The sequence below is a fragment of the Canis aureus genome, chromosome 15 (genome assembly GCF_053574225.1).
Source record: "Canis aureus isolate CA01 chromosome 15, VMU_Caureus_v.1.0, whole genome shotgun sequence".
NCBI lineage: Eukaryota > Metazoa > Chordata > Mammalia > Carnivora > Canidae > Canis > Canis aureus.
The window spans coordinates 25,404,255-25,422,993 of NC_135625.1; the positions used below are offsets into that span (position 1 = coordinate 25,404,255).

At 41.2% G+C, this 18,739-nt stretch overlaps 1 protein-coding gene across 3 annotated transcripts in view; it reads left to right on the top strand.

Annotated features, from left to right (window-relative positions):
* The window catches only part of ASAH1 (N-acylsphingosine amidohydrolase 1), a 46,829-nt gene that overhangs the window by 23,835 nt on the left and 4,255 nt on the right, over positions 1–18,739 (top strand). For 2 of the 3 annotated variants that reach the window (XM_077848905.1, XM_077848904.1), the window contains exons 3-10: positions 8,966–9,056; positions 9,570–9,656; positions 11,188–11,266; positions 15,466–15,540; positions 16,963–17,008; positions 17,697–17,841; positions 18,378–18,432; positions 18,557–18,638. In XM_077848905.1, coding sequence (XP_077705031.1) covers positions 8,966–9,056; positions 9,570–9,656; positions 11,188–11,266; positions 15,466–15,540; positions 16,963–17,008; positions 17,697–17,841; positions 18,378–18,432; positions 18,557–18,638 — 660 coding nt within the window. Of the gene's footprint in view, positions 1–1,070; positions 1,199–8,965; positions 9,057–9,569; positions 9,657–11,187; positions 11,267–15,465; positions 15,541–16,962; positions 17,009–17,696; positions 17,842–18,377; positions 18,433–18,556; positions 18,639–18,739 lie in introns of those variants that run through there. The other variant, XM_077848906.1, reaches the window with a different exon arrangement.

The window sequence follows — 18,739 nt, forward strand, 5'->3', positions numbered from 1 at the left end:
ATGGGCATTAAGGAGGGCACGTGATGTGATGAGCCCTGGGTGTCGTATGCATCTGATGAATCACTAAATTCTACCCTGAAATTAATACTACATTATATGTTAACTAACTTGAATTTAATTAAAATCTTGGAAAAAGGTTTCCCCTTCTCATAAATGCTTGGGAAATGCAGACAAGGGCCTTGTCTTTCCACAGAAGAAAGAGAAGAAGCAATAGTGAGAAAAAGATATCCAGGCCTGGTCCAGACGTGTTAGGAAAGCTATTTTATCAAATGTCATTTGCTTCAGTTCTGGGAAATTCCTAATTTTCTAGGTCACCTGTTGGTGTGCAGGCTCAGCCAGGGTTTTACACTTTCTTTAGTAGATGCGTCCCATAAATCCAAGAGTCTGTACCCTGAGGTTTGGCGGCAAAAGTGTTGGTTAGCAGTACCTGAAAAAAAGACCTTTCTAGTGAAGTTGGAGAGTCTTTCTGAAGATGTGTTTTCCAACAGCTGAAATCTTGGGGTTGTAAGGGGTGATACTTTTCAGGTCATTGTCTCCTAGGAGTGCTCTGTGAAGAGATTGCTCTAGAAAGCATGGTTATCTCTAATAGAAGCAATGAGGCCTTCCAGTATTGAAGTATGTCTCCTTTATCAACTCTGGGTCAGAGGGGCGGGGGCCACGGGTACTGGATGTCCCGTAACTGTGTCAGTAGGTTGAGTGTATGAATTCCCAGAGAGTAGATGTGCAATTTAGAAGGACCAGCTGCAGTGCCGTCAGCCCGTCAGCCAAGGCATTCGGAGGGTCTCTACACCTTTGGCCAGTTGAGTCTTGCGAGCACCATTAGTACATTCAGCTAACTCTGAGGACTGAGGATGGTGCACACAGCGAAGGTTTGTAAAACTGGGTAAAGAGCACAGACTTGTGGAAGCACCTGACCCATCACATTGTTCCCCGATCACTATTAAGTTATTAAGTTGGAGACTGGTTCCCCAAGTAGGGATGATTTTTTAAAATTTTATTTTTATTTGCAATTATTCTATGCAGAATTTATTCTCAGGCCATAAGTTTTAAGTTTTTGTTTCTTCAGTTTCTTCTAGGATATCTTTTCCTTCTGTGCAGCCTCCTTTTCTGGTTTAGGAACAGTCTGCTCTTTTTCAGTAAGGATCAAGTGGATGTGGCAGGCAGAGCTCATGTATGGCTTAATCCAGCCACAAGCCGCGTAAGTTCTTTGCCGCATCTTGGAGGCTTTGTTCACGTGGATGTGCTCAATGACCAGAGAATCTACATCTAAACCCTTAGGTTCAGCACTACACTCTGCATTTTTAAGCATGTGCAGTAAAAATTCAGCACTCCTCTTGGGCCACTGACCCTGTATGCAGCCCCACTGTTTGGCCTGGACGTAGCTGGGCACCACTGCAGCAATGGAATGGCATGCATCACTTCTTTCAGATACTTGGTGGCTTTTTGGATACGTATACCCTTCATGGCCTGGGCAGTTTCATATGTGTTCTTAAAGTGAACATGAAGATTTGAACCTCTTGACTTGCATGATTTTGTAGGGTTTTCTAGATCCAGTGAATAGTGAACCATTATCAGAGGTCACTTCGGGCCACTTAGGGGAAGAGCAGGGATACTTTTTCTAAGGGAATTTTAACCACAGAAGCAGCATTGGCCTGTCCCTGAGAGAAACCTTGATCCAGGGAGAAAACATACAAACCATGACTAAAATATATTTATATCAGTGAAAAACTGTAGGGGATGAATTTGTGTGAACAGGTTTCCCTGGATTATACTTCGGACAGGTGAGACAAGTAAAGTAGCCACTTCTGCATATTTCCCCATCATCATTGGTTCATGAATGCTATCATTTTGTTAGACCAGTGGTTTAAGGCATGTAAGTAGTGGGAATTTTAGAATTTCTGGTAGGGCCAGGTTGTTATTTGGTCCAAACCAGAGTTCTCCTTTTTATCAAGCCAACAATTATTAGATTTTTAATATTGTTTTTCCCTCTCTGGGGCCAATTGTTGTGTATCTCTTGTCAGTTTTTCTAAATAATCATTCAAGAGAACATCCTTTTGGACCATGAAAGATGTTGGGGTATTGATTTCCTTAAGAGCACCATTTTTGGTGGAAATACCAGTGAGGTGGTTTTGTTTGGCCTCCAGGGAGTCTAGTCTGGTACACCCAAGGACCTTATGGGTAGTAGAGCAGCCGGCAAAAGTCTGACCTCTGGTACATTTTGGACGTAAGAGCCATTTTTAATCTTATCTCCATCAGAGATAAGGACATCTCATTGTTTCCATAATATTCCAAACTGATGAATGCCCCAAAGGCATACTGACTATCAGTATAAATGTTTGTGGTTTCATCCTTGGCTCAGGGACAAGTTTGAGTGAGGGCATAGATCTCAGCCTGTTGGACAGAAATAGCCAAAGATAAAGGTGCTGCCTCAGTGATTTCAAAAGGAGTTACAGTAGCATACTCTGCACGGTATTTACTATTTACATCCTTTAAATAAGAACTGTCAGTAAGTCGTGAAAAAGCTGCATTGGTTAGAGGGGTTTCTTGTAAATTGTCATGAGGAGCCAAAAAGTCACATCAGCAATCATGAAGGGTAGCATCTGGATCCGAGTGTAGGCCTTGTTTGGAGATTAGGTGCCCTAAGTATCAAACTTGAATTTGAGCAAATCCCTTTAGGGCTACAAATTTTTAGCAGGTGGATGCTGTCTCCTTATGCAGGGCTCGATCTTACAACCCTGAGATGGTGACCTGAGCTGAAACCAAGTGTCGGATGCCTAACCAGCTGCACCCCCAGGCGCCCCTTGGCCCAGTAAATGAATAGAGGTAGAGGAGCTAAGAAGAATGCGTACCTCTCAGGGGGCCTAGACAAAAGGGGAATGGGTTAGAGATGGGCACCTGTTGCGGTTTATAGAGACCCTCCGGCTCCTTGAGCTGTTTCAGTGCTCGGAGGTAGAGGCTGCGTTAAAGCCGTGGGGCTAAGCACGGAGAGTGTGGCTCTGGCGTTACTACACACACAGGTTCATTCCCAGTCTGGAAAGTGGTTTCTGCAGGCTGCTGGAGACAGGATTGGGGCGAGCACCTGTAGCTCCTCGGGGCCATGTGTTTGGGAATTAGGAGGAGGTTGGAAAGACTGAGTAAAGGGCTGACCGTGTCTGCGGCGCTCAAGTTTGTACCAGCCTTTTAGTAATGTCCTGGGTCTTTGCAATAATAGAAACTGGAAAGATTTTGGGTTTTTTTATTTTCAGTTTTATGTTTTTTAATTTAAAATCAGTTAATTAACATATAATGTAGTGTTGGTTTCAGATGTTGAGATCAGTGATTCATCAGTCTTCTATAACGCCCAGCGCTCATTACATCACGTTTAGGAGCCTTCCTTTGCAAAGTAAAAAAATTGAGAATTTCAGCAGTCCTTCTCTTGGCGACCCATCTAGGAAACAAGCGAGCTGGTTTGCCAGATTCAATCAATCTGGAGTGATTACAGTTTTCATTCCATCCTGATCCTTTTTAAGACTTAAGAAAAAGGATCCTGGTTCAGGTCATTGATGACCATAGAGTTAAATGCCACCTGGGTGGATTCAGCATTTAAAGGAAAACCAGAACCTTCTTTAAAAACAGTTTGGAGGGGGCAGCCCGGGTGGCTCAGTGGTTTAGTGCCGTCTTCAGTCCAGGGCCTGATCCTGGGGGTCCGAGATCGAGTCCTGCATTGGGCTCCCTGCATGGAGCCTGTTTCTCCCTCTGCCTGTGTCTCTGCCTCTCTCTCTCTCTCTCTCTCTCTCTCTCTCTCTCTCTGTGTCTCTCATGAATAAATAAATACAATCTTAAAAAATAAAATTAAATGAAAACATTTTGGAGTTGATTGTAGTAGTCATGAAGAGGTTCATCAGGCTTTTGTGCACAAGCCTGAATTTTTGTTCCCATCAACAGGCTTAGGAAAAGCTACTGTAACTGCTCAGTGTATGTTCCCTGGGGCTGTTCTAGTGTTTTGCCAGAAGTTAGGCTCTTTACCCGTCCCTCGCGACGTTCCTATCGGGCTACTTTCATCCAGTGTTTGGTCTGGCCCTCACAAATAAGCAAGTGGACTAATGGATATAAGTCTGAGAAACTAGATGGGTAAGTTGAATAGCAAGATGGGTTAAATTCTATAGCAAGCTTATGGGGAGGTCACAAATCACTTTAGAAAGCTCTTTCTGGCTTGAATGGATTCTCTTAGTACAGGGAGCAGAAGAAACTTGGCATTTCTGCAGATCCTCAGAAGACTTAACTTTAGAGAGGCAGGTTCAGGAGAAGGAGCAGGGAGCATTTTGGAGGAAAAAAGTTCAACAGTGAGAATAAAGGAAAAATGGCACCTGCCACACATCTGGAATCAAAGAAGGTGGCAGGGCGGGGAAAGAGGTCTCAGAAGCCGTTTTGACTTTTCATTTGTTGCCTCAGTTAATTTAGAAATAGTATTTTACAAAGAGGCAAACTCAGAATCCGGAAAGGATTCAGAAGCCTCAAGGTAGCATTTAAAACAGGCATCCCTGGGCAGCACTGGTGGCTCAGCGGTTTGGCGCCACCTTGGGCCTGGGGTGTGATCCTGGAGGCCTGGGATCGAGTCCCACGTCAGGCTCCCTGCATGGAGCCTGCTTCTCCCTCTGGCTCTCTCTCTGCCTCTCTCTCTCTCTCTCTCTCTCTCTCAGGAATAAATAAATAAAAATCTTAAGAAAAAAAAACATAAAACAGGCTTCCCATATAGGAAGCTGTGCTTCCTAATTTGCTTCTGAGTAAGCCCAGTGTGGGGAGCTCAGAAGTTCCCTGTGAAGGATGCTGAAGCTCCAAGTTACCTTTGGTTAACTCAGTCTACTTAGTTACAGATGCATGTGTGGAGCTACCAGAGTTCTTAAACATAGACCAGCTGGAGTCGTGGTAGGAACCGGGTACCCTCAAAGCTTCTTGATGACTAGGATCCCATTATCTTAGATGTCTCTCTCTAGAGTAAAGAGAAAAAAATCCTAATAGCACAGTTTCAACAGCCTGTTTCCAGAAGGAATCAGACCAAACAGAAGGAACAGTCCAGTTCCAAACTGAAGTCCTACCAAAAGCTAGTGCATTTCCAGCAGGCACAGTCCAATCCCAAAATGAGTCAATTCAAACTGGCACAGGAGCAGACCAGTTCTGTTACAACAGCAACAGTCCAGTTCTGTAAAGGAGTCAACAAATACTCTCATATTAAAAAAAAAAAAAAAAAAAAGTCTTAAGACACGTCCCAAATAAAGCCTGGAGAGCTCAAACACAGAGAGCGGAGCTTGAATCGCCGGGAAGACTTACCCTCAATCCCGAGGATTGGCAAGAAAGTAGGGAATCCAGTTGACTCTGTGGTTAATCAGCACCTGGTTTGCTCATCAGCCTTGGAGTTGTTGGGGGTTTTCTCTGGATCCCACTTTTTTTTTTTAAAGCTTTATTTATTCGAGAGAGGCAGAGACACAGGTAGAGGGAGAAGCAGGCTTTCTGCGGGGAGCCCAATGTGGGACTTGAACCCAGGACTCCAGGATCATGACCTGTGCTGAAGACAGATGCTCAACCACTGAACCACCCAGGTGCCCCTGGATCCCACTTCTGATCACCAAGTAATGTCAACCTTAAAAATAAATCTGCCAGTTATTTTACCAGCAAATATGGGTTTATTCAGGAAGAGTAGAGAATTAGGCAAGCAAGGGCAAGCAAGGGCAAGCAAGGGCAAAATCATAGGCAAGTCTGCAGAACAAAGGAGAGGAGTGCTCTTTTAAAGAGGACACAGGGAAGTTGAGAAAGCTGTTGCCCAAAAGCCCACTAGAGGGAACTGGAGTCCGAAGAATAGTGGCTTCTCATTGGCCAGGCTGTTGGCAGGGCAACCTCTCTTCTCTGCTGGGATAAAGTCTTGGTTAAGGGTCCTGTCAACTTGCAGGGCTACTTTTCTTCCTATTGGGTCTGTAGTTGAGGAGCAGTGGGGTGGGAGGCCTTCCCCTGCCCACCTCCGGACTCCAGACTAAATGACCTTTCCTTTTATTAATTTCCAGTAATACCAAGATGACATACTTGAATTTTGTAGCACTCCAATTATATATTATTGTACCCCACTTGCCTAAATTACGTGCTCTGAATAGCCTCTGTCCCAGATACAGTGCAACTGTAATAAAATTCTTTTGATTTACTCACTTTTCTGTGGAAAGAAGTAAATATTTGGTAGGAAATAATTTAGAAGTAATCAGTTTTTATGTTTTATTCTAAAATTTTTGTATTATGTTATTCTTTTTCTTTTTTAACTTTTTTTTTTATTTATTTATGATAGTCACAGAGAGAGAGAGAGAGGCAGAGACATAGGCAGAGGGAGAAGCAGGCTCCATGCACCGGGAGCCCGATTGGGATTCGATCCCGGGTCTCCAGGATCGCGCCCTAGGCCAAAGGCAGGCGCCAAACCGCTGCGCCACCCAGGGATCCCCCTATATTATGTTATTCTAAACAATGTGTATTCCAGTGCTTTAATGGCTTGTTCTCTGGAGGTCCTCCTTCATGTAAACACTGACTGTATCCTGGTCTTCAGGGTCTTATTGGCTGCATCTCTTGACTGGTCTCACGGCCCCACTTCATTTAACACATAATGAATACCTTCCATGTTGAAGGCTTTTTTCCCTCCTCCCTTCCATGTGCACCTTACATGTGTCCATGAGTTGATTACCCTGCATACCTTCCCTGCTTGGGCTTCTCAACTGGTTCCAGGTTGCTGAGCGTATGTATGTGCACACATGTGTACACAACACACACATACAAACACATTTATATTTCCATACAATGTAAATATTTTAGTCCTGGTATTTCTACTGGATTCCTTCCTGCCTTACTAGACTGTTCTCTACAGAAAAATCTTCCATTCTGCTCTGATCCTTTTCTCTGAACTAGAAATGTGTCTTGGGATGTGAGAGGGGAGCCCAGTGTTCATATACCTTTGAATGACAACAGAATCCTCCTCTACATTTTCTTGATCAAGTGCACGGGTTCTGGAGGTATGCATGGGCATCTGTGCGGGAGGAGTTACCTGTTTATCCAGCCCGACCAGTTACATCAGGGCTGGAGATCCGGAGACTGACAGCGGGAGCACCCCTGGATCCATCCAAATCCCATTAGCATTTATTTTCCCCTGGTCCCTGGCACTCAGCATCTGCCCTCTTATTTGTATGTACCTGTGTTGTGTCACTTGGACTAGTTTCTGAGCCACCTGTGGAGCCAGGTGGGTTCAGTCAGTTCTTAATAGTGACTGTGATGACCTGGGCAGAGCAGATGCTAAGTCTCAAAAATAATTTAATGATGTTTATTATTTGCAGTAACGTAGGAAACTATTCTGTAGTAATTACTATTGGTCGAATACCAATACTGCTGAGTACTTTTTGTGTATCGCATGTAATTATCACTGCCCTCATAGGGTAGATACTATTTATTTCTCTAGGAAATTGAGGTACAGGTGTTAAATACCAAGATATTTTAGAAAAATGTTTGAGAAATAAGATGTGGGATCGTGGCTAAGCTTTAGTTGTAAGAATGATTTTGTTCATCAGTTTAACAGTTCTTTCCAAGAATTGTGATTAGTTGAGGTGTTTTTATAGAGAGGTTTGTGGGGTCTCCCCATGCCCACTTAGTCTAATCCTCTGCTGTTCTGAGTTTATCTCCACTCCCCATTTCTTCTTTGGAATCCTTGAGCCTGCCCAAGGCTCCAGACTGGAAAAGAATCAGGAGATTAGGGTGGATATAAGTTTGGGTTTTGTTGGATATTCTAAGGCGAAGAACTTCTGATTGGGGTTTATAGGTAGAAACCCTGTCTGAGGGCAGTGCCGCCACGTGCATAGCTCCAATTGGCCCCTGTTTTACCATTGCTCCCGGACATGGAAATCTAAGTGCGTGCTGGCGGGGAGGCCATTAGGAGCACCTGCCTGTAATAGAATGAACAAGAATTATTTTTTAGAATTGTGGAATCGAATTTTGCATGCACAATTGGGATCAGTCAGAAACAGAATTTGTTTTTATGTTAAGCTTTTTTTTTTTTTCTCTAGGAATTAAGTATCATAGTCCTTAATATGGATATCAGCTGTAGCTCACACCTGCATGCCCCTTCTGTTTCTCTGGAGCAGAGAAATAATGGAGCAAACGCTGGCTATTTTTAGGCGTAGTTCTAAGCTGATAAGTCACTGAATGGCACACCCACAGAGGCTTAGTAACAAGAGCCAGAAGATGATGTCTCTGCAGCTACAGAGAACAGTGGTAGAGTTCACCCACCAGAAATAGGGCCCAGCTCCATTTAAAAGGAGTGGACGTTGCCATGTATTTACGTTGTATAGTAGAAATTGCTGTTTGTCGATTGAAGAGTAGGAAATTGGGGAATGCCTATGACTGGAACAGAGCTTGGGTGTGGACTGAGTACAGGAGATGAGGAGAGAGGGAGCATGGCAGGAAGAGTCTCGTGGCTGAGTGAGTAGAGAAGGTTCTTAAAGCCAGTCATGAGAAGCTAATACGTGCTGCCTCTTCAGGAGGCTTAGAAGGTGACCTTACTGAATCCCATGCTAGAGACAATGATTTGGCAGTAGTGGGACTGGGAGACCACTCAGAGAAGTGCCCAGAGCCTAGACCAGTCCTCAGCAGAGATTTCGGAGGGCAAAAAAAGGCAGTTATTTTCTAGCCCTGAGATTCAGTTGACATGAGGCTCTTGAACCAAAATTGATTCTTTTACATATCACCAATTCCCCTTATCCTTCCAGAATGTATAATTCTGGATTCTAAGACTTCTGAAATTACGTGTGATTGTGTGTACAACATAGGGCAGAAACACTAGCTGGGAAAATGAGCTTTTCTGCAGACGTTGGTTTGAGTACCAACTTCTGTGTTGTTAAGAATATGCCTCTGTCTAACCCCCATCAGAATTGGCTTTTTACATTTCACGATGATACACCTCTCATTACAGCTACAGGGGTTCAGTTCCTTGGTACACCATAAATCTTGACTTACCGCCCTACAAAAGATGGCATGAATTGATGGCTGACAAGGCACCAGCGGTATGTGGATTGTTAAATATTCCATTTCTAACATTACTGAATATAACTGCATTTTTGAAAGAGCATTTCATGAAATTACATACTAAGTATTTTAAGGATTGAGTTTGATATTTTTCTCCTGTTAATAATAGAAGAAATGATGCCATTTTTCTGTACCTTCTTGCTCTTTTTGTTTGCCTTTTTTTTCTGTATCCTCTTCCTTCATCTAATTAATTAATAAAATGGCCTGTTAAAGATGTATGTGTATATGAGATGAAAATATTTTCAGATGGCACTCTATTTAATTCTTTATGGATAAGTCAAAAGGTTTGTGTCTGTTTCCATTTTACCAATATTAATTTTTTTGTATATTTTTTATTGGAGTTTGATTTGCCGACATATAGCATAATGCCCAGTGCTCATCCCGTCAAGTGCCCCCCTCAGTGCCTGTCACCCAACCAATATTAATCTTCAATGTCAACTTTTTTAATGTCTCCTGATAATTAAATTATTTATTTATTATTTTTTTTTCAGCTAAAGATTATAGTGAATTCCCTGAAGGATCTAGTAACTGCATTTGTGCCAAGTGGAAAAATTATGCAGATAGTGGATCAAAAGTTGGTAAGAAATATTATTTCCCACAATAAATTTTAAACATACACACATACACAGAGTTCAGAAAAGGCTCTAGTATTTACTTAAAGGCATAATCTGACAAATTCTTCTAAGGAGCTGGGGACAGGTTTGCATTTAATTATTCTAGAACACTATCGAAACTTTAGAGGGAGTTAAAATTTGGGGGTTTGGTAATGTTAGAATAACATGACACCAAAGAGGGATGCCTGGGTGGCTCCGTGGTTGAGTGCCTGCCTTCCGCCTAGGGCGTGATCCTGGAGACCCGGGATCGAGTCCCACATCGGGCTCCCTGCATGGAGCCTGCTTCTCCCTCTGCCTGTGTCTCTGCCTCTCTCTCACTGTGTCTCTCATGAATAAATAAAATCTTTTAAAAAATAATTTAAAAAAACATGACACAAAATAGCATGGCAAATTTTGGCAATTAACTGCCCCTTAAATTTTTTTTTAAAGTATTTTAACTTTACAGAAACTATTTTACAGAACAGTTGGCAAATATGTTATTTCATCTGAGAGCATAGCATGTCCTTCCCCTTACAGATAGAGTTCACCATTGAACAACACAGGTTTAAACTGGGAAGGTCCACTTATACATGGATTTTTTTCGATAAATACAGTGAAGTACTGTTAATGTATTCTCTCTTCCTTACGATTTTTTAAAAAACCATTTTCTTTGCTCTGGCTTTTTAAATTGTAAGAACACAGCATAAAATATATATAACATTCAAAATATGTGTTGTTAATCAAAATATGCGATAATACTGTTGATATTATCAGTAAGGTTTCTGGTCAACAGTAAACTATCAGTGGTTTGGGGAGAGTCAGATACTATACTCTTTTGGGAGAGATTTTCAACTCCCCACATTGTTCACGGGTCAGCTGTACTTATATTTGCAAGTTTACTATTGAAGATTTGGGTGGTTTTTTTTTTTTGTTGGTTTTTTTTTTTTAAGTACTTTGCCTGTGTATCTCAGGACACCCAGAGATTTTTCTTCATAGGACCAAATGACATATGTATCTTAGCCCGGGAAGCCCATTAACCGAGACAGAAGGTTTTGTGAATGACTAGAAGATAGATTTGCTTTTATGAGTGTGGGAAGAAAGCAGTAATGAGGGTGCAGTGCCAAGGCAAGAGGGTGAGTTCAGGTGGAGATAAGGGGTGCTTGTTGTGATGCATTTGTTTGTGGATCATGTCCGGTCACCCAAGTGCAGTTATCCTAGTTCCCTCTCCTTCTGGAGAACAGGGTGAAATGCCAGGCAGGAAAAAATAAACATACATCTCTGCATAATACCTGAAAACAGTTGAGTTTAAGGGAATAAAATACATATTTAAAAAATGAGGGGCCTACCATCGAGTCCTACATAGCATCTTTTAGAAATACAGGATGTAAAAGTCCTTTATAAATGACTTTTATCACTAACTATATGGAAGGAGCATCTAGAACAAATTATATGTAAAAGAACCCAATCTAAAGCAGCCCTTTAGGGTCAAATGGTTGATCATTTATTTGTTTTCCAGCCTGGTCTCCTTGGCAATTTTCCAGGTCCTTTTGAGGAGGAAATGAAGGGGATTGCAGCGGTTACTGGTATACCTTTAGGTAAAGTTCACTTTGCAGCTTTTATAAGATGTAAGAAAGCACTTGTATATTTTTTTAATTGGGACAATCTACTTATAGTAAAGTGTGTTAATCTTAAGTATACAGTTCAGTAGAATGTTTAAAATGTGTACATGCATGTAATCACAACTCAGCTGAAGACCCAGAAATTTCAGCAATCCAGAATGCTCCATCCTGCCATTTCACAGACAGCACTGCATCTCCAAGGTAGCTCCTTATTCTCAATTCACCACACATTAGTCTGCTTCTTGAATCTTCTGTACACAGTGTGAACTGTTGTGTCGGTTTCTTGTACAGGTCATTATAGGTAGTATGCTACTGTGTGAATAGGATGGTTTGGGTGGTTTCTAGATTTTGGATATTAAGAATAAAGCAGTTATGAATATTGTATCTGTTTTTCGATGGACATGTGCACTCATTTCTGTTGGATATATCCTGGGCTATGGGGTAGCTGTATTTTTGCCTTGTAGTTTTCCACAGTAACTGTATCCACTGACAATCCTCATAGTAGGAGACTGTTAGATACTTTCCCACCAGCTAACATCAGTATTTTTCATTTGAGCCATTTGGCTGAGTGTGTAGAATCCCATGATTGTGCAATTTGCTTTTTTTTTGATGACTATAAGATTGTACAGCTGTTGACCTTTCCTTTCATTGGTGCTTTTGTTTTGCTTCTTTAAAAAAAAAATGGTTTAAGAAGATAATCTGTCTCCCTTCCTTCCTTCTAAAGGTGAAATGTTTGTTAGTCTTTTGCCCATTTTGTATTGGTTTCAAAAGATTGTTTTTTTTTTTCAAGTCTATATTTTAATTCCAGTTAGTTAACAGTGTTATATTAGTTTCAGGTGTATGATACAGTGATTCGGCACTTCGTACATCACCTGGTATTCCTCCTCACACATGTCCTCCCTAATCCCTATCACCTGTTTCACCCATCCCCCCAACCCACCTCTGGTAACCATCAGTTCTCCATGGTTAAGTATATGGTTTTTTGTTTCTCCCTCTTTTTCTTTCCCCTTTGCTCATTTGTTTTGTTTCTTAAATTCCACATGTGAGTGAAATCATATGGTATTTGTCTTTCTCTGACTTATTTCACTTAGCCTTATACTCTCTAGCTCGATCCATGTCATTTCAAGTGGCAAGATTTCATTCTTTTTATGGCTGAGTAATATTCCAGTGTGTGTTTGTGTGTGTGTGTGTGTGTGTGTGTGTGTGTGTCTACACATCTTTATCCTTTCATTCATTCACTGGACACTTCAGCTTCTTCCATAATTTGGTTATTGTAAATAATAGTGCAGTAAACATGCATGTACCCCTTTGATTTAGTGTTTTTGTATTCTTTGAATAATTGCTAGATTGTAGGGTAGTTCTCTTCTTAACTTTCTGAGAACCTCCATACTGTTTTCCCCAGTGGCTTCACTAGTTTCCACCAACAGTGCAGGAGGGCTCCTTTTTCTCCACATCCTCACCAGCACCTGTTGTTTCTTGTGTTGTTGATTTTGGCCATTCTGACAGATGTGAGGCAATAGATGAAAAGTGATGATAACATCTTTTCATCTGTCTGCCATCTGGATGTCTTCTTTGGAGAAATGTTTATGTCTTCTTCCCATTTTTAATTGTATTATTTATTTTTTTGTGTGTTGAATTGTGTAAGTTCTTTATATATTTTGAGTACTAATCATTTATTGGATATGCATTTGCAAGTATCTTCTCCCATTTTGTGGGTTGCCCTTTAGTTCTGTTGATTGTTTCTTTTGCCAAATTTGTGCAGAAGCTTTTAATTTTAATGTAGTCCCAATAGTTTATTTTTGCTTTTGCTTTCTTTGCCTCAGGGGGCCCACTTGAAAAAAATTGCTATGACCAATGTCAGAAATTACTGCCTGTGCTCCCTTCTAGGATATTTATGGTTTCATGTCTCATGTTTAGGTCTTTAATCCATTGTGAATTTATTATTGTGTATGGTGTAAGAAAGTGGTCTAGTTTCATTCATTTGCATGTAGCTGTCCAGTTTTCCCAACACCATTTGTTAAAGAGACTGTCTTGTTTCCTTTGGATATTCTTTCCTGCTTTGTCGAAGAGTAATTGACCATATAATTGTGGGTCCATTTCTGGGTTTTCTATTCTGATCCATTGATTTATGTGTCTTTTTTTGTGTTAGTACAATGGTGTTTCGATCACCACAGCTTTGTAATATAACTTGAAGTCCAGAATTGCGATGTCTCCAGCTCTGCTTTTCTTTATCAAGATTGCTTTGGGTATTCACGGTCTTTTCTGGCTCCACAGAAATTTTATTTTATTTTTTTCCACAGAAACTTTAAGATTGTTCTAGTTCAGCAAAAAATATTGTTGGTATTTTGATGGAGATTGCATTAACTATGTAGATTGCTCTGAGTAGTATAGGTGGTTTTAAGGAATTCCATATATATTCTGGCTACAAGCCTTTTGTCAGATGCATGCGTTCTGAATATCTTCTCTATGGCTTCAAGTCTGTGGCTTGTATTTTTACTCCCTTACTGGTATCTTTTAATGATCAGAAATTCTTTTTTTTTTTTTATGAGCAGAAACTCTTAATTTTAATGAAGTCAAATTTAATTTAATGAAAAAGACTTTTCTTGCCACCCCAATTTTGTTTTTTAGCTACCAAAGTGATAGAGTTGTTATTTTAAGAGCCAGTATTACCTTGGTTTTTACAAGAGATGATTGAGAATTTCTGAAAATCAATAGTATTTATCAACAAAGGTGGCTAGGTTTTTTATTGTCCTTTGCTTCTTCCAAAAAAAAAAAAGATGTAGGGGCACCTGGGTGATTCAGTCAGTTAAGCATCTGCCTTCCCCTGCAGTCATGGTCTCAGGGTCCTGTGAGTCCGGTTTCCTGCTCAGCAGGGAGTCTGCTTCTCCCTCTCCGTCTGCCCTGCCTCTTGCTCTCTCAAATAAATAACTTCTTTTAAAAATGCTGTAAAATGATGGTCAACATACTGGAAATACATTCTTGCAGCTTTGATGAAAAACAAGTCTTTAATTCCTTTATTATGTAAAGAACCCTAGCAAATAAATACCATATATCACTATCTCGAGAGAAAAATGAATTAAAAAGATTAATACGTGACTTTTAGTAACATAAGAACAGAATCTTACCAAAATGGAAATAAAATAAACATTAGCTTAGAATGGGAATAAATGTTCAGCTTATTAACATGTTTACATGAATGTGGTAAGAGAAAGCATTCTGTATATCTTTCATTATCTAATTAAAATAATTTTTTTTTGGTTTCAGTTGATAGTGTTACATTAGTTTCAGGTGTACAACATGGTGATCCAGCACATCACTTTACATTTTACTGTGCTCGCCCCGGGGATGGCTACCTTGTGTCATCATATAACACGATTACAGTACCACTGGCTGTACATTCCCTGTGCTGTGCCTTTTGTTCCCGTGATGTATGCCTTTTCATTAAATGCTAAGTGGTATTATTATACAGTTTTGGGAAAATATTCAAAAATTAAAATGGATTTTCTTGTTAGCTGCACTGATTTTATTAGTAGTTCCTGGATCTCCTTTCTCACCTTAGAAATACTGTCACCTCTAAAAATATGAGCAAAATACATGTTCAGTCTATAGCAAAGAGCCAGATGTATTAAGTTATCATATTTTAGGGGCACCTGTGTGGCTCAGTCAGTTAAATGTCTGACTCATGATTTCAGCTCAGGTCATGACCTCATAGTTTGTGGGATCTAGCCCCACTTTAGGCTCCAAGCTGAGCAATTCCCTGAAATTCTCTCCCTCTGCCCCTCCCCCCACTCATGCATGCTCATGCATGCTCTCTCTCCCTCTTTCTCTCAAATAAATCTTTAAAAAACAAGTTATCCTATGTTAGCACCCCCAAACCAAATTAAAATGAAGCATATTGGACATCCTGTCACAGTACAATGAATTCATTGTGCCTGGGTGTTCAGCTTGCCCAAAAAGCTGACCTTTGGGAGTTTGTTTTATCTTGTATCTGTAGCATATCGGCTGGTGAGATACCACTACCTGACCAGGCTATTCAGGCGTGCTCAGACTGGTCTGCAGACATGTATTGCACAGCAAAAATTCACACGTAGTGATTGTTCAAACTTAAAAAAAATTTTTCTAACAGTGTCATAGTTTTGTATATTGACTAAGAAATGTCCTATCTTTTCTCATAGGAGAGATTCTTACATTCAATGTTTTCTACGAATTTTTCACCATTTGTACCTCAATAATAACAGAAGACAAAGAAGGTAAATGTGTGCCTGGGGGAGAGGTTGCGGGGGTAGGCAATGCAAAGTACAAATTAAAAGAAAAATCTAAAAATCTAAATAGAATTAGAACTTGTACTATCCAGGCTTACTCTTCAAATTCTGTGTATGTTGCATATAGTTTAAAGATCTTGGGCAGCCCGGATGGCTCAGCGGCTTAGCGCCACCTTCAACCCAGGGCGTGATCCTGGAGACCCGGGACTGAGTCCCACATCAGGCTCCCTGCATGGAGCCTGCTTCTCCCTCTACCTGTGTCTCTGCCTCTCTCTCTCTCTGTGTGTCTCTCATGAATAAATAAATAAAATCTTAAAAAAAAAAAAAAGATCTTTAGCAAATTTTTAGATGTGAATTTAAAACTATGTTTATTTTGAGACCACTGTGATGGCTATTAAAGTTTAATTCAGGGGCACCTGGGTCACTCAGTGGTTGAGCATCTGCCTTCAGCTCAGTGCTGATCCTGGAGTCCCAGGATCGAGTCCCACATCGGGCTCCCAGCATGGATCCTGCTTCTCCCTCTGTGTCTCTGCCCCCCCCCCATGAATAAATAAATAAAATCTTAAAAAAAAAAGGCAGTCCCATGAGGCTGTTTGAGTGGGTGAAGTTTGAACTAAGGCGTGAAAGACAGAGTTTATAATGAAGATGAAAGGGAACAACATTCCAGGCAGAGAGAACTATAAGTTCAAAGACGCTGAGACAGGATTGAGCAGCTTGGAGAACAAAAAAATAAAGTTTAATTCAGGGAGGTAGAAAGCTTGGAAGTGTTTCAGGTTTCTAAATATCCTTACCCTTTCACCTAGTCTCCCTTATGCTATTCTTCATGCTTTAGTACAAGTACTCACTCATTATCTTTATGTGCATAATGATCCCCGCCTTTCCTTGAGACTCAGGACAAATCCTGTCCTGTTTCCGGCCGAGGGACCCTGTGTAGACCAGGCTCATTTCCCATGTTTTTTTCTGGCAGGCCCCCAGAATGCAAGGCACAGGATGGCTTACCCTGATTTACCATTATACCGCTACTCACGTTAGAAATCGGCCTGTACCTGACCCTAGAAGTGTTCAGCTGTAGGTAGCCATTCCTGAAGGGGATTGTGTTGGCACGTCACATCAGGTGCGGCTATGCTAGCTACACCCAGCTAGCTGTCCGTGGACCAAAGAAGGACCCCTGATCCCTTTCCCAGATTGTAATTTTACCTGGAACTGTGTGCTCTGAGATCAGTATGAGGGGATCTGGCCAGTGTGACGGGCACAGCAGTTTGAGCTTGTTAAGGCTTATGATACTAGGACGCTACTTAATTCTTACTACTGGATTGAGCAGTTGTCAATATCAATAAACCAGAATTAAGTGTCCAGCTTTGATCAATTATGCTGTCGTAACTGCCGCTACATGTCTCTTCTTTAAATCAGGTCATCTACTACATGGGCGAAACATGGATTTTGGAATATTTCTTGGGTAAGTAAAGATCGTGGTGAGTATCCATCCTTAAGGAAGGGTATGTTGTATTACAAATCGATGAAAAGTAAATCCCAAATCATGCCCAAAATATGATCAGAAGTGAAGATACTGGTTTCCTTAGTTTTTTGTTTGTTTTTTTTTTTATAAAGATTTTATTTATTTATTCATGAGAGACAGAGAGAGGCAGAGACACAGGCAGTGGGAGAAGCAGGCTCCATGCAGGGAACCTGACATGGGACTTGATCCAGGGTCTCCAGGATCATGCCCTGGGCTGAAAGTGGCGCTGAACTGCTGAGCCACCCGGGCTGCCCTGGATTCCTTAGTTTTGAGACAAGATGGGCACAGTATTTGTGAGTCTGTAACGGAGCTGAAGCTAGTAAGCAGAAATCTAGAGCATGTTTGAAGGTCCCAGATGCAAGTCCGGTTTATTGCTTAGAAAGGAAGAGCATTCTATTCTATGTCTACTTAACATTCCTAAAAAAATGTAATGGCTCCTTTGCTGAGTGGGCTGTTGTACTGGGTTATTTAGATTTAGCCTCCGTTTTATCATATGGAAAACGGAAAGTAAAACCACTCATGTCATAGAGTTCTTGTGAGGCTTGCTCATTATGGAGTAGGGAGAGGAAGCGCCTGATACAATACCTGGCCATCATCATTATTTTTAAACGAAATCTGTCTTTTGTAGGTGGAACATAAACAATAATACCTGGGTCGTAACTGAGCAGCTCAAACCTTTATCAGTGAACCTGGACTTCCAAAGAAATAATAAAACCGTCTTCAAGGCTTCAAGCTTTGCTGGCTATGTGGGCATGTTAACAGGATTCAAACCGGTAAGGAATCCGCTGTTACGTAACTTTACAGGTAGCTCTGTGTCCTCTTTTTTGCTGCCTGTGAAAGATGGGGGTCTAAGGACCCAAGAAGAATATGAAGCCCCGGTTCTTCATCCCTTTGCACTTCCTGTCACCGTCATAGGTGTGAGCTCACGGGATAGAGAAGAGTAGAAAGGGAACGATGGTTTGTTTCTGAGCCTCTTCTGAGGAAAAAGCATGTGGCTGGCTGTGCAGGGCTGGAATAGGATATAAATCTGGCACCTGGTCTTCAGTCTGCCGCTTAGACAAGTTGGGCGTTTACTCTCTGCATGTCCTTCTCCTTCTCAGAAAAGTGTGGCCAGTAACATCCCACCTGTTCACTTCACACGCTACACGCGAAGATGCTCTCAACTTCTAAAAGCTGTTAACAGAACGTGATAATCCAGTTTTGACTCTGCACCCCCAGCCCCCGTTCCAGGGGTTGGCACACCTGGTATAAGTACGCTGCCAACAGGATGGCTGAGGTTTCTGACTTCGTTGCTTTGTCTTGTTTCCAGGGACTGTTCAGTCTTACGTTAAATGAACGTTTCAGCATAAATGGCGGTTACCTGGGTGAGTAGAGAGTTCTTAGCGGGAATTCCGTAGATGTTTTGAGAGGAAGGCTGGGCTGTGTCTTGGGTGCGTAGTCTCACCCCATTGCAGGCCTGTGACACTGTGTATGTTTGATTTCTTCCAGGTGTCATAGAATGGATTTTGGGAAAGAAAGATGCCATGTGGATCGGGTTTATCACTAGATTAGTTCTGGAAAATGGCACAAGGTAATCTGTTTGATTCCTTTATTATCAAACTTAATATTCATTTTAAGTTTATTTTTTGTTGGAGATATGACAGAACGTTAACATTAGTTTAAGATGTACAA